This window comes from Carettochelys insculpta, chromosome 28, assembly GCF_033958435.1.
Source record: "Carettochelys insculpta isolate YL-2023 chromosome 28, ASM3395843v1, whole genome shotgun sequence".
Taxonomy (NCBI): Eukaryota; Metazoa; Chordata; order Testudines; family Carettochelyidae; genus Carettochelys; species Carettochelys insculpta.
The window spans coordinates 13,868,070-13,882,149 of NC_134164.1; the positions used below are offsets into that span (position 1 = coordinate 13,868,070).

A 14,080-nucleotide genomic window follows, 5' to 3' on the forward strand; every position below is an offset into this window, starting at 1 on the left:
GTCTTTCAGTCTTCCCTCAGAGCTCATGTTCTCTAGACCTTTCATCTTTCTTGTTGCTCTTCTCTGGACCTTCTCCAATTTCTCCCCATCTTTCTTGAAATGTGGTGCCCAGAACTGGACACAGTACTCCAACTGAGGCCTAATGAGTGCCTATTGGAGCGGAAGAATGACTTCTCGTGTCTTGCTCTCAACACACCTGTTAATACATCCCAGAATCAAGTTTGCTTTTTCGGCAACAGCATCACACTGTTGACTCATATTTAGCTTGTTGTTCACTATGAACCCTAAGTCCCTTTCCACAGTGCTCCTTCCTAGGCAGTCGCTTCCTATTCTATATGCATGAAGCTGATTGTTTCTTCCTAAGTGGAGCACTTTGCAGTTGTCCTTATTAAACTTCATCCTGTTTATCTCAGCCTGTTTGTCCAGATCATTTTGAATTCTGACCTTCAGAGCAGTTGCAACCCATCCCAACTTGGTAACATCTGCAAACATAATAAGCGTACGCTCTATGCCAGTATCTAAATGGCTGATGAAGATATTGAATAGAACTGGTCCCAAAACAGATCCCTGCAGAACCACACTTGTTATGCCCTTCCAGCGTGACTGCGAACCATTAATAACTACTCTCTGAGTGTGGTTATCCAGCCAGTTATGCACCCACCTCTTAGTGGCCCCATCTAACTTGTATTTGTTTAGTTTATTAATAAGAAGATCTTGTGAGACCATGTCAAATACCTTACTAAAGTCTAGGTATGCCACATCCACCGCCTCTCCCTTATCCACAAGACATGTTATCCTGTCAGCAAAAGCTATCAGATTGGTCTGACATGATTTGTTCTTTACAAATCCAGCTGACGGTCACCTATCACCTTATTTTCAACCAGACGTTTGCAGATGAATTCCTTAATTATTTGCTCCGTTATTTTTCCCAGCACAGAAGTTAAACTGACTGGTCTGTAGTTTCCTGGGTTGTTCTTTTTCCCCTTTTTATGGATGAGTGAAATGTTTGGCCTTTTCCAGTCTTCTGGAATCTCTCCCGGCTTCCAGGACTTTCCAAAGATGATAGCTAAAGGCTCAGAAACCTCGTCTATCAGCTCCGCAAGTATTCTAAGATGCCTTTCATCAGGCCCTGGTGACTTGAAGAGATCTGATTTTTTTTTTAAACCAGAGGCAGCAAAGTGTACAGCACCAGTAGAGGTGGTGCACAGAGTTCAGGGCAAATAAGCTAGAGATTGATGCAAAATTATGCAAGAAAGGATCTCTGGGGTGGGGCCGACCCTACCCAGGTTGGCAAGCACCCCAGAGCCATCCGGACTCCATCTCCCTCCCCCAGAGGTCCAAGCAGCCATCCTGTCAGGTCAGGCGACAAGCCAGAGAACGTGCAGGACCTGCTGCTGCTGGCCGTGACCCCGCTCCCACTGGGCATCGAGGCGGGTGGGAGCGACACCACAGCCCTCATCAAATGCACCACCACCATCCCCACCCATCAGACCCAGACCCTCACCGTCTGCTTGGCCAACCAGTCCGGCGTGCTCGTCCCGGTGGGGCGCAGGGAGCTGGGGGGGCGGAGATCTGGGAGGGGGTTAGAACCCAGACAGGGCAGGGCCAAGTATGGAGGGGGCCACAGCTGGGGGATGCAGGCCAGGAGTGGGGACTCCACAGGGGAGGTTCAACGAGAGCTCACCGAGGTGTGTGGTGGGGCATTGTCGGGAGTGAGCTACAAGCAGTTTGGTGGGCTGTGTGGGGAGGGGAGCAGAGGGCTGGGGCCTGACCCACGGAGGTGCTCATCCAGGTGTGTGGGGCGGGTAAAGCAAGTGGGGGTGCAGTAGGGCAGCTGTGTGCGCTAGGGGAGCCACAGGGCTGTGGGGAAAGGTGCAGATAGGGGACACACAGATAAGAGGGTGCCCAGGTGCATTCAGGGACTGGAGGGGGAGGCAGAGCATGGGACGGTGCAGCAAGGGGGGGTTGCCACGCTGTGGGGAATCACCAGGAGGTGACTGGGCTAGGGATGCAAAGAGGAAGGGGTGCCCAGAGATGCAGCCCTGGAAATCACCAGGCAGGAAGCCCTAGTGAAGTACGGATCTGTCTATAACTCGAAATGTGTCAGTGAGTGTCCTTAGTGATACCCCAGAAACATAATGGCCCAGTGCTGAAATCAGCGCTCTGCCAATGCTTTCTGGGGGGGTTTTTCTGTGAGATGAACGTGTGGTTGCGCCTACAAAGTCATGTGGCCAGGCCACCTCATGCTGCAGTGTTTGCACTTAACTCGAGCCCGGGGCAGGGGCAGGCACCAAGCAGGGGTTAGGAAGGAGCCAGTCATACCAGCCTGGGGATGAGCAGGAGGTCCGTTGCCCCTGGGGGAGGTTTGATCACAGAGAGCCCACTGGGGCTGTCACTGGGTGTGCTGATCTCACCACCTTTGACACTGACTTCAGTGGGCTCCTCAATATCTCAGCCGTGGACACAAGCAGCGGTCAGGAGAACAAAATCACCAATGACAAGGGTAAGGACCCTGGTGTCTGGCCTCCAACCCTGCTCTTACCACAAGACCCCAGAGCCAGGGAGAGAACCCAGGAGTCCTGGCTCCCAGTTCTCCTGCTGTAACCATTAGACCCCCGCCCTGAACCAGTGGGTGAACCCAGGTGTCCAGGGACCCTGTGCTGAGCCCGTCTCTGCCCTGCCAGGCTGGCTGAGCAAGGAGGAGATCAGGCACCTGGTGAGGGAATCAGACAGGACAAGGCGGTGGACAAGGGGCGGGAGGAGAAGACTGCGGCCGAGAACTCACTGAGAAGCTGACGGACGAAGCGTCGCCTGAGGACAAGCAGAAGATCCTGGACAAGTGCACTGAGGTCATCACCTGGCTAGGTCGGAAGCAGGTGAGATGGTGGCAGGGCCTCCGGGCTGGATCGGAGCTCGAGGGGTGGGGTGGGGTGGGGTCGGGTACCAGGCAAGGCTGGAGGTACATGGTGAGGGAGGGTGGGAGCAGAGCTGGGGAGAGAACCTGGGAGAGTCCCGGCACCCAGCATCTCCTTCTCTAATCACGAGGCCCCCCTGCCCTGCCAGAGCTGGGGTAGAACTCAGGCTCCCCCGCATGGCGCCTCCCTGATTGACTCATTCATAGAACTAGGGATGTAAAACCCCATTGATTAGTTAACCATTTCAACATTGCGCTCAAGTGGTTAACTGATTAAAGAGGGGGGCAGCCCCTTTTTTACATTTTCACAAATATATTTCAGCAAAATTGTTACAGATGAGCAAATAATATAAATATCAAATTTTATGAATTATTAATAAAAACAATAAAGTTCAAATTGAATATTAAATTTAAAAATTGTCATACAATATACCTAAAAACCTGTAAAAATATTTACATCTTTACATCATATTTACATCTTTGTGAGAGTTGGCCTGGAGGGTCCCCACCGAGTCGAGTCAAGTCCAGCTCAGCTCCCCTCCCCACCCTGCTCCTCATCGGGCGGGTGACAGCTGATACTCTGCAAGGCGATTATTGAAATGCTGCCCAGGATGACGCCAGCGCCTGTAATATCAAACGGCGTGACGGCCTCCTGCAGCACGTAATACTGCACAACCAGGGTCACCACCACCTCGACGTGCAGGACAGCGCAGACCAGGGCCGGGTGCGCCAGGGTGGCAGCGTGGCTGGCGCACAAGAAGGAGATGACAGCCAAGAGGCTGACAGCCACGGTGCAGGTCCAGGTGAGCGGATCGGCCGGCAGCACAGGCTCCTGGAGGAGGAACACGGCCGGGAAGCACAGCAGGGTCCCCAGCGCCCCGAAGGCGAAGGCGGCCGTGGGCAGCTTGCACTGGATGTCCATGGCCCGGAAGATCACTAGGCTGAGTGCCAAGGCCACACCGCCCAGGCAGGATATGATGTAGCCGAAGGCGTCGGCCAATCGGGAGCCGCTGTCTAAGAACATTAAGTCAGGGACCACCATTATGAGCAGCCCCACGGTGCTCCCCAGCAGGCCAAACCAGTCGTAGCGGCTGAGGGGATGGTTGCCCACACACAGCGCCAGCACGGCCGAGCCCACGGTGGACGAGCCCTTGCGCACGGTGGTGGCGTTGCCACTCGGCACGGCCATGAAGGAAGTGTAGGCGCAGGCAATGGAGACCACCCCAGCAACGGCGTGCATCAGCAGGCGGCCGCGGCCCGCAGTCGGCCCGAGCAGTGGGGCCCGGCGGCAGCGGAGGGGCCAAGCAAAGGCCAGGTGGAAGAGGCAGCGCACCAGCAGAATCTCCAGCGAGGGGATGGAGGAGGCCTCGTGGGCCATGCGAGTGAAGGGGCCCACGAAGCCGGCCGGCAGCCCGCCCCCCAGCAGCGCCAGCAGCAGCCCCTTCACGCTGGTCGAGAGGCGGCAGCAGCCCCAGGGCGGCCAGCAGGGCGGGGCGGGGGAGGCAGGGGTGCTGGGGCGGGAGCCGGGCCACAGGGCGGCCGGCAGCCAGGACAGCGGGCGGGAGGGAGGCCGGGCTGAGAGGCTGGGGCGGGAGATGGGCCACAGGGTGGCCAGTGGGCAGGGGGGAGGCTGGGTGGAGGAGCTGAGCTGGGAGGTGGGGAGGAGGTAGGAGGTGGGTGCAGCTGCGGGGGAGCCAGGGAAAGAGGGGGGCAGCAGGGCGGCTGGCAGGGGAGCGTGGCAGCTGTGGCAGACAGTGCAGTGGCAGCTGGTGGGCAGGAGGTGGGCAGCAGTGGTGTGGGGGGGCGTGACGGCCGAGGGCACCACTTGCACGCCAGCCTGCGGGAGACAGGGAGGGCGGGTGAATGGGGCGCAGGCGAGACGTCATGTCCTAATCCACGGTGCCCGGCCAGCCCGTGCGTCCCTCTGTCCATCCCCCTCTGGCGATCTCCTCCAGCCGGCTCCCCCATCCAACAGCCTCTGCTGTCCCCGCAGCCCACCCAGGAGCCGCGAGTCGGGGATCACCGTGACGAGCAGACCACGGGACTCCCAGCGCACCACACCAGCCTACAGCCCAGCCCCCCTCTGACCGCTGACAGCCCCACCTGGTCCCATGCAAAGCCCGGCCTCGGTCTGTCCAGCCACATGCCCCCACCCATCCCCAGCATGGGCCAGCCTCTGTCTGTCCGTCCATCCACCCCCTGCCTCACTCAGCTCCCTGCATGGCCCTGCCTCCATCTGTCCTTCCATCCACCTCCTGCCTGACTCAGCTCCCCACATGGCCCTGCCTCCATCTGTCCTTCCATCCACCCCCTGCCTGACTCAGCTCCCTGCATGGCGCTGCCTCCTTCTCTCCGTCCATCCACCCCCTGCCTGACTCAGCTCCCCGCATGGCCCTGCCTCCATCTGTCCATCCATCCACCTCCTGCCTGAATCAGCTCCCCACATGGCCCTGCCTCCATCTGTCCGTCCATCCACCCCCTGCCTGACTCAGCTCCCCGCATGGCCCTGCCTCCGTCTGTCCGTCCATCCACGTCCTGCCTCACTCAGCTCCCCGCATGGCACTGCCTCCGTCTGTCCGTCCATCCACCCCCTGCCTCACTCAGCTCCCCGCATGGCGCTGCCTCCGTCCATCCACCCCCTGCCTGACTCAGCTCCCCACATGGCCCTGCCTCCGTCTGTCCCTCCATGCACCCACTCCCCGACTCAGCTCACTGCATGGCCCCACCTCCGTCTTTCCGTCCATTTACCCCCTCCTCGACTCAGCTCACTGCATGGCCCTACCTCCATCTGTCCCTCCATCTACCCGCCTCCCCAACTCAGCTCACTGCATGGCCCTGCCTCCGTCTGTCTGTCCATCCACCTGCTCCCCAACTCAGCTCACTGCATGGCCCTGCCTCTGTCTGTCCGTCCATCCTCCTCCTCCCCAGCTCAGCTCTCTGCAGGGTCTTGCCTCCGTCTGTCCATCCATCCACCACCTCAGCAATTCAGCTCACTACATAGACCTGCCTCCCTCTTTCTGTCCACCCAGCCTCGCCCTGACTCAGCTCACTGCATGGCCCTGCCTCCGTCTGTTCCTCCATGCACCCCCTCATCGACTCAGCTCGCTGCATGTGCCTTCCTCCATCTGTCCGTCCATCCACTCCCTCCCCGACTCAGCTCACTGCATGGCCCTGCCTCCATCTGTCCATCCATCCATGCCGTCCCCGACTCAGCTCACTGCATGGCCCTCCCTCCGTCTGTCCTTCCATCCACCCTCTTCTTGACTCAGCTCCCTGCCTGGCCCTGCCTCCGTCTGTCTTTCCATCCACCCTCTTCTTGACTCAGCTCTCTGCCTGGCCCTCCCTCCGTCTGTCCTTCCATCCACCCTCTTCTCGACTCAGCTCCCTGCCTGGCCCTGCCTCCGTCTGTCTTTCCATCCACCCTCTTCTTGACTCAGCTCTCTGCCTGGCCCTCCCTCCGTCTGTCCTTCCATCCACCCTCTTCTCGACTCAGCTCCCTGCCTGGCCCTCCCTCCGTCTGTCCTTCCACCCACCCTCTTCTCGACTCAGCTCCCTGCCTGGCCCTGCCTTCGTCTGTCCTTCCACCCACCCTCTTCTCGACTCAGCTCCCTGCCTGGCCCTCCCTCCGTCTGTCCTTCCATCCACCCTCTTCTCGACTCAGCTCCCTGCCTGGCCCTCCCTCCGTCTGTCCTTCCATCCACCCTCTTCTCGACTCAGCTCCCTGCCTGGCCCTCCCTCCGTCTGTCCTTCCACCCACCCTCTTCTCAACTCAGCTCCCTGCCTGGCCCTCCCTCCGTCTGTCCTTCCACCCACCCTCTTCTCGACTCAGCTCCCTGCCTGGCCCTCCCTCCGTCTGTCCTTCCATCCACCCTCTTCTCGACTCAGCTCCCTGCCTGGCCCTGCCTTCGTCTGTCCTTCCATCCACCCTCTTCTCGACTCAGCTCCCTGCCTGGCCCTGCCTTCGTCTGTCCTTCCATCCACCCTCTTCTCGACTCAGCTCCCTGCCTGGCCCTGCCTTCGTCTGTCCTTCCATCCACCCTCTTCTCGACTCAGCTCCCTGCCAGGCCCTCCCTCCGTCTGTCCTTCCATCCACCCTCTTCTCGACTCAGCTCCCTGCCTGGCCCTGCCTTCGTCTGTCCTTCCATCCACCCTCTTCTCGACTCAGCTCCCTGCCTGGCCCTGCCTTCGTCTGTCCTTCCATCCACCCTCTTCTCGACTCAGCTCCCTGCCTGGCCCTGCCTTCGTCTGTCCTTCCATCCACCCTCTTCTCGACTCAGCTCCCTGCCTGGCCCTGCCTTCGTCTGTCCTTCCATCCACCCTCTTCTCGACTCAGCTCCCTGCCTGGCCCTGCCTTCGTCTGTCCTTCCATCCACCCTCTTCTCGACTCAGCTCCCTGCCTGGCCCTCCCTCCGTCTGTCCTTCCATCCACCCTCTTCTCGACTCAGCTCCCTGCCTGGCCCTCCCTCCGTCTGTCCTTCCATCCACCCTCTTCTCGACTCAGCTCCCTGCCTGGCCCTCCCTCCGTCTGTCCTTCCATCCACCCTCTTCTCGACTCAGCTCCCTGCCTGGCCCTGCCTCCGTCTGTCCTTCCATCCACCCTCTTCTCGACTCAGCTCCCTGCCTGGCCCTGCCTCCGTCTGTCCTTCCATCCACCCTCTTCTCGACTCAGCTCCCTGCCTGGCCCTCCCTCCGTCTGTCCTTCCATCCACCCTCTTCTCGACTCAGCTCCCTGCCTGGCCCTGCCTTCGTCTGTCCATCCATACACCCTCTTCTCGACTCAGCTCCCTGCCTGGCCCTGCCTCCGTCTGTCCTTCCATCCACCCTCTTCTCGACTCAGCTCCCTGCCTGGCCCTGCCTCCGTCTGTCCTTCCATCCACCCTCTTCTCGACTCAGCTCCCTGCCTGGCCCTCCCTCCGTCTGTCCTTCCATCCACCCTCTTCTCGACTCAGCTCCCTGCCTGGCCCTCCCTCCGTCTGTCCTTCCACCCACCCTCTTCTCGACTCAGCTCCCTGCCTGGCCCTGCCTTCGTCTGTCCTTCCATCCACCCTCTTCTCAACTCAGCTCCCTGCCAGGCCCTGCCTCCGTCTGTCCATCCATACACCCTCTCTCCACCTCAGCTCACTGCATGGTGTTGCTTCCGTCTGTCCGTCCATCCACCCCCCCGCCCTGACTCACCTCAATGCATGGCCCTGCCTCCACCTGTCCCTCCAGCCGCCCATGCCCTCCCTCCACTAAGTATCGCTGTTGCCCTGTGCATGTCTCTCCTTGGCCCCCCTGTGCCCAGTCTGGCAGGTAAGAACTTGCTGGGTCCCTCACCCTGCATCCGTCACTCCCAAGCCCTCACACCACCCTGCTCCAGGCCAGACAGTTTCCTGATTTGCTGTCTGTGTTGGGTGCTGCCTCCACACCCTGCCCCCGAGGATGGCTGGTCCTACTACAGTTTAGCTCCAATGACCAGCACCCACTCCCTTCCCACAGTCAGTAAGAGAACCCAGGAGTCCTGGCTCCCAGCCCTCTGCTCTAAGAACCAGCCCCCACTACCACCAAGAGCTGGCAAGAGAACCCACGTGTCCTGGTTCCCTGCCCCCTGCTCTAAGAACCAGCCCCCACTGCCCCCCGCAGAGCTGGCAAGAGAACCCAGGGGTCCTGGTTCCCTGCCCCCGCTCTAAGAACCAGCCCCCACTGCCCCGCCCCAGAGCTGGCAAGAGAACCCAGGGGTCCTGGTTCCCTGCCCCCGCTCTAAGAACCAGCCCCCACTGCCCCCCCCAGAGCTGGCAAGAGAACCCACGTGTCCTGGTTCCCTGCCCCCTGCTCTAAGAACCAGCCCCCACTGCCCCCGCCAGAGCTGGCAAGAGAACCCACGTGTCCTGGTTCCCTGCCCCCTGCTCTAAGAACCAGCCCCCACTGCCCCCCGCAGAGCTGGCAAGAGAACCCACGTGTCCTGGTTCCCTGCCCCCTGCTCTAAGAACCAGCCCCCCACTGCCCCGCCCCAGAGCTGGCAAGAGAACCCACGTGTCCTGGTTCCCTGCCCCCTGCTCTAAGAATCAGCCCCCACTGTCCCCCGCAGAGCTGGCAAGAGAACCCAGGGGTCCTGGCTCCCAGCCCCTAATGACCTCCCAGAGCTGGCAAAAGAGTCCAGGGGTCTGGGCTCCCAGCCCCCTGCTCTGACCGCCAGCCCCCACTGCATGCCTCAGGGCTGGGGAGAGAACCCAGGGGTCCTGGCTGCCAGCCAGCCCTGCTGTAACCACCAGCCCCCACAGCCGGGGAGAGAACCCAGGGGTCCTGGCTCCCAGCCAGCCCTGCTCTAACCACCATCCCCCACTGTCCCCCCGGAGCTGTGGAGAGAACCCAGTGGTCCTGGCTCTCAGCCAGCCCTGCTCTAACCACCAGCCCCCACTGACCTCCCAGAGCTAGCAAGAGAGCCCAGGGGTCCTGGTTGCCAGCTAGCCCTGCTCTAACCACCAGCCCCCACTGCTCCCCCAAGCTGGCAAGAGAGCCCAGGGCTCCTGGCTCCCAGCCAGCCCTGCTGTAACCACCAGCCCCCACTGACCTCCCAGAGCTGAGGAGAGAACCCAGGGGCCTTGCTCCCAGCCCCCTCCTCTAACCATGAGCCCCCACTGCGCCCCCCAGAGCTGGGGAGAGAGCCCAGGGGTCCTGGCTCCCAGCCCCCTGCTCTAACCACCAGCCCCCACTGCCCCCCAGAGCTGGGGAGAGAGCCCAGGGGTCCTGGCTCCCTGTACCCTGCACTGAGCCAGGCACACTTGCAGTTGGGATGCCCATGTCTAGCCTAGACTGTGTCCCTGGTGCTCACCTGGCCCATGGCTCCTGATGTGTCCCCTTCCCGCGGGCGTGAACTCCCCAGGGCAGGACTCAGCAGGACTCAGGCAGGTCGGGCAGCTGTGCCGCAGCCCAGCTCCTCGGTCAGCGCCCGGGAAACTGTGAGGTCACACACCCACCTCTATGGCATCACCCCGCTGTGGCTCAGTGGGCTGTGGGGAGTGTGGGGGGCATCGCATGGCTGTGTCAGCATCTCAGATAACTGCCCAGGGTTTCAGAGGAGATCAGTAGTTACTAGAGGACACAAGTTAGTTTGTGATGCAGACAAGGGATGCGACTAAATCTGTAATGGTAACGGGGAGCAAAGCCTCCCCGTAACATCAGCTAATCCTGGGAGCCCAGAGGGCAGGGCTGCACTAGCCCGCTCCTTGGGAGGGTGCATGGAAAGGACCCACTTGGGGAATAGCAATGAGGTGCTGGGCTGCAGGTGCAGCACCTCATTAACATAATTCTCGCCGCGTGAACTTCCACGTTGCTTCGTCAGTACGTGACCTGGCGGCTGCTCTTTATGGTGGCTGCAGCAGAGCTCTAGGCTACAGAGAAGCCTTAGGGGTGATACTGTTCCACCCTGCTCAAACCACCAGGCCCCACGCCCCTCCTGACCCAGGCCCCACCTTAAACCTCCTGCTTCAGGGCGGAGGATGGTCAAGATCTGGGTTGGGAAGGGATCAGCGAGGCCTTGGTGCCCGGGAGGAAATCCATCTCTGGCCTGACTCCAACATGCCCTGAGTCCAAGCGCCCTGGGCTGGGCTGGTCCCTTCCCTGCACACCGTGTGCTGCTTCCGATGTTATGAACTATTGCAAACCGATAAGACAATACACTTCATGGTAAGCATTACGCCCAGAGAAGACCTGACAAATCTGACGGACTATACTGAAACCACAGTCTGTCATTTAGAGGCAGGACTTCCCATCGAGTTCCCTTCGCTCTGGCGGCCCTGGCAGGCCTCCATTTTCTTTTGTGGGAGTTTGACATGGCTGGGGTAGAGGGTCCCTGCACAGCCTGGGACATGGTGTCTCCTCCAGGCCCTTCGCTGGCGTGGAGAGTCCCTACCGAGCAGCCTCGACTCCTCTCCCTACTCTCCTCCTCGTCCAGCGGGCGGCAGCCGGCGCTCCGGAGGGCGACCACAGCCATGCCTCTGCCCAGGGTGACGCCAGCCCCCATTGTACCAGAGGGCGTGGCAGCCGGGCGCAGAATAGTGCAGGTGTTATCACCCGTTTGGCCCCTCAGTACGTTCATGGTTTTGTCCTGATTTTCTGAAAGACAAAAAGGAACAGAGCAAACATCCACCGCCTTGCGGGGGGGCAGGGCGTTAGCTACGGACCTTTTCCTCTTACAAATCTCCTTTGCTACAGTTACTGCTGGAGTCACCTCGGAGCTTGTCTGCAGACAGGCCAGGTTCTAACGGCCTCTGCCCTTTACCGGTTTGGATGGAATTACCTCTTTTTCCCATTCTCCAAACCGGCAGGTGTGCTGTGGCTGTCCTCTTACTCAGCAGACGAGGTTTGCGAGTTTCTGCTGTGCTAAATCTCTCCCGGTTGGCCTGGCCCTGGCTGCCTCTTGTACCAGCCAAAGGTACTGAACTTTATAAAGCACTGAGGCACCTTCATACCAAAAGCCAAGTGACACTAGTTACCTGTGCCTGGCAAAAAGTGTCTTGTCCGTTCTGCAGCTTTTAGGGCGTTAAATTGGCCACCCCACTTACAGCCTTATAACCAATACTAACACAAACTTACATTTTTGCCACAGAGGGTCCCAGCACAGCCTAGGACATGGGGATATCCTGCAGGCATGTCCGTGAGGTAGGAGGTCCCAGCTGCACCTCGAACATGGGGTCTCCTCCAGGTGTGTCCATGGGACAGAGTCCCATAAACGCCTGCCACAGGCAGTCTCGTGCAGGTGTGCGTGGTTTCGAAGTGAGGATTGTGCTCAGGGTGCGTTATCCAGAGAGTGGCCACCCCAGGCAGCCTGACAAGTCCCCAGGTCCCCTAGGCAAAGCCCTCACCCGTCCTTCCGCCACCGCAGGAGGAGCCATTCAGACAGGCCCATGTTCAGCCTCGTCCACATGTGGCAGATGTTTATGGGACTCTCTGTCCCATGGACACACCTGGAGGAGACCCCATGTTCGAGGTGCAGCTGGGACCTCCTACCTCACGGACATGCCTGCAGGATATCCCCATGTCCTAGGCTGTGCTGGGACCCTCTGTGGCAAAAATGTAAGTTTGTGTTAGTATTGGTTATAAGGCTGTAAGTGGGGTGGCTAATTTAACGCCCTAAAAGCTGCAGAATGGACAAAACGCTTTTTGCCAGGCACAGGTAACTAGTGTCACTTGGCTTTTGGTATTAAGGTGCCTCAGTGCTTTATAAAGTTCAGTACCTTTGGCTGGTACAAGAGGCAGCCAGGGCCAGGCCAACTGGGAGAGATTTAACACAGCAGAAACTTGCAAACCACTGGTGTGGGAACTTGGACTCTGGCTAAAACAATGGGCTAGGGCTGGACACTTCCCAGCACAGCTCCAGAACTGCACAGGTAACCCTCATGTGACTCAGCCTCCCTTCCCTGCCACCCGCAGCTGCAAGCAGGGATCCTGTGAGCTGAGCACAGGGCAGCCGCCCAGGAGACATTCCGGTGCTGCCCGGTGCATTGGCTGAGCCCCCCTCACCCACAGTGAGCAGCGCGGGGTCCTGTTGGGGGTGCACAGCTGCCCCATCCCAGGGCACCTGACAACAATTATTCTGCACACGGATGGAAAACACTGGCGCCCTGGCTGGGAGCTTGAATTCAACCCTCTGCTCAGCACCGCAAGTCCTGGCCTGAAGACAGCCTGGAGTTACAGCCCGTTACAACCCCTCTGCCTGTCCTCTGGCTGCAGAGGTGTTCATGGGTCACTCCCCTGGCTGTGCACTAAAACTTGCCTGCCCTGCGTGCTCGGGGCGGCCTGGCCTGCAGGCCGAATGGAGAGCGTGCGGGAGAACTCTGGTGGCTCAGGCTCTGACTGCCAGCCTAAGCATCGGGGGAGAGCTTCACCCGCCAGCCCAGCTGCCTCCCGCCGGTCAGAGCCTTTCCACCACCGCGCTCCGGTGCATCCCTGTAGCCGTGCCGCTTCTGGAGGCATCCAGCCATGAACCAGCAGGTGGATGATGGGCGTGTGTATCAGTCGTTCCGCTTGGAGGACTGAGGTGGCATCCGCGACGGAGCAGCCCATCATAGAGGAGCCTTTCCAGAAAGTGGCTATGGACATAGTGGGACCCTTCAGCAAGGCAACGCGTTCGGGGAAGAAATATATTTTGGTGGTGGTAGATTTTGCCACGCGATACCCAGAAGCAGTGGCCCTGACCTCTGTCGAAGCTGACACTGTGGCGGATGCACTGCTGTCCATTTTCAGCAGAGTGGGGTTCCCCAAGGAGGTCTTCACGGATCAGGGGTCCAACTTCATGTCGGCCCTACTGCAAAGCTTGTGGGACAAGTTTGGGGTCCGGCACACCTGGGCCGCAGCCTACCAGCCACAGACCAATGGGCTGGTGGAGAGGTTCAATGGGACTCTGAAGCAGATGCTGAGAACCTTCTTGAATCAATACCCCCATGACTGGGACAAGTACTCACCCCACCTGCTGTTTGCATACAGGGAGGTGCCCCAGGAATCCACGGGGTTCTCCCCATTTGAGCTGCTGTATGGAAGGAAGATACAGGGACCCCTGGACTTGCTCAGAGAAGAGTGGGAGGGGATGGCCTCTCCTGAAGGGGAGTCAGTGGTACAGTATGTACTGACCTTCCGGGAAAAACTCACCGAGCTCATGGGCCTGGCCAGGGAGAACCTCTCCAGGGCCCAAAGGAAGCAAAAGGTCTGGTATGACCGTAACACCCAGGCCCGAGCCGATGCCACCGGGGACCAAGTGATGGTCCTTGTACCTGTGCGGCGGAACAAGCTGCAAGCTGCCTGGGATGGGCCCTTCAAGGTTGTCAAACAGCTAAATGAGGTGAACTATGTGGTGGAACTGCTGAACTGGGCTCACAGCCACCAGGTCTATCATGTGAACATGATGAAACCTTACTGGGACAGGGAGAACTTGGCGCTGACCATGTGCAGGCACTGGGAGGGGCAGGGGGATGATCCCTTGGTGGATTTGCTCAAAGGGACTGGAGCTGGCTCCTTGCTGGAGTCTATTCCCCTCTCAGACCAGCTGACCCCTGCCCAGCAGACAGAGATCAGGGAGATGCTGCGTTCACACCAACAGCTGTTCTCTGACAGACCCGGACGCACTGACCTGGCTGTCCACCGAATAGAGAGAGGCGCCCACGTGCCTATCAAGTGTGTGCCGTTCAGAGC

The 14,080-nt window shown here is 59.7% G+C and overlaps 1 protein-coding gene across 1 annotated transcript; it reads right to left on the reverse strand.

Annotated features, from left to right (window-relative positions):
* Positions 1 to 3,342: 3,342 nt before the first annotated feature.
* Positions 3,343 to 11,875, reverse strand: LOC142002540 (solute carrier family 35 member G5-like). The gene is made up of 3 exons (XM_074978718.1): positions 11,860 to 11,875; positions 10,806 to 11,008; positions 3,343 to 4,751 (listed from the first exon to the last, which is right to left on the reverse strand). The coding sequence occupies exons 1-3, from the start codon at positions 11,873 to 11,875 to the stop codon at positions 3,444 to 3,446; spliced, it is 1,527 nt and encodes a 508-aa protein (XP_074834819.1). The 3' UTR covers positions 3,343 to 3,443.
* Between the last annotated feature and the right edge of the window lie 2,205 nt (positions 11,876 to 14,080).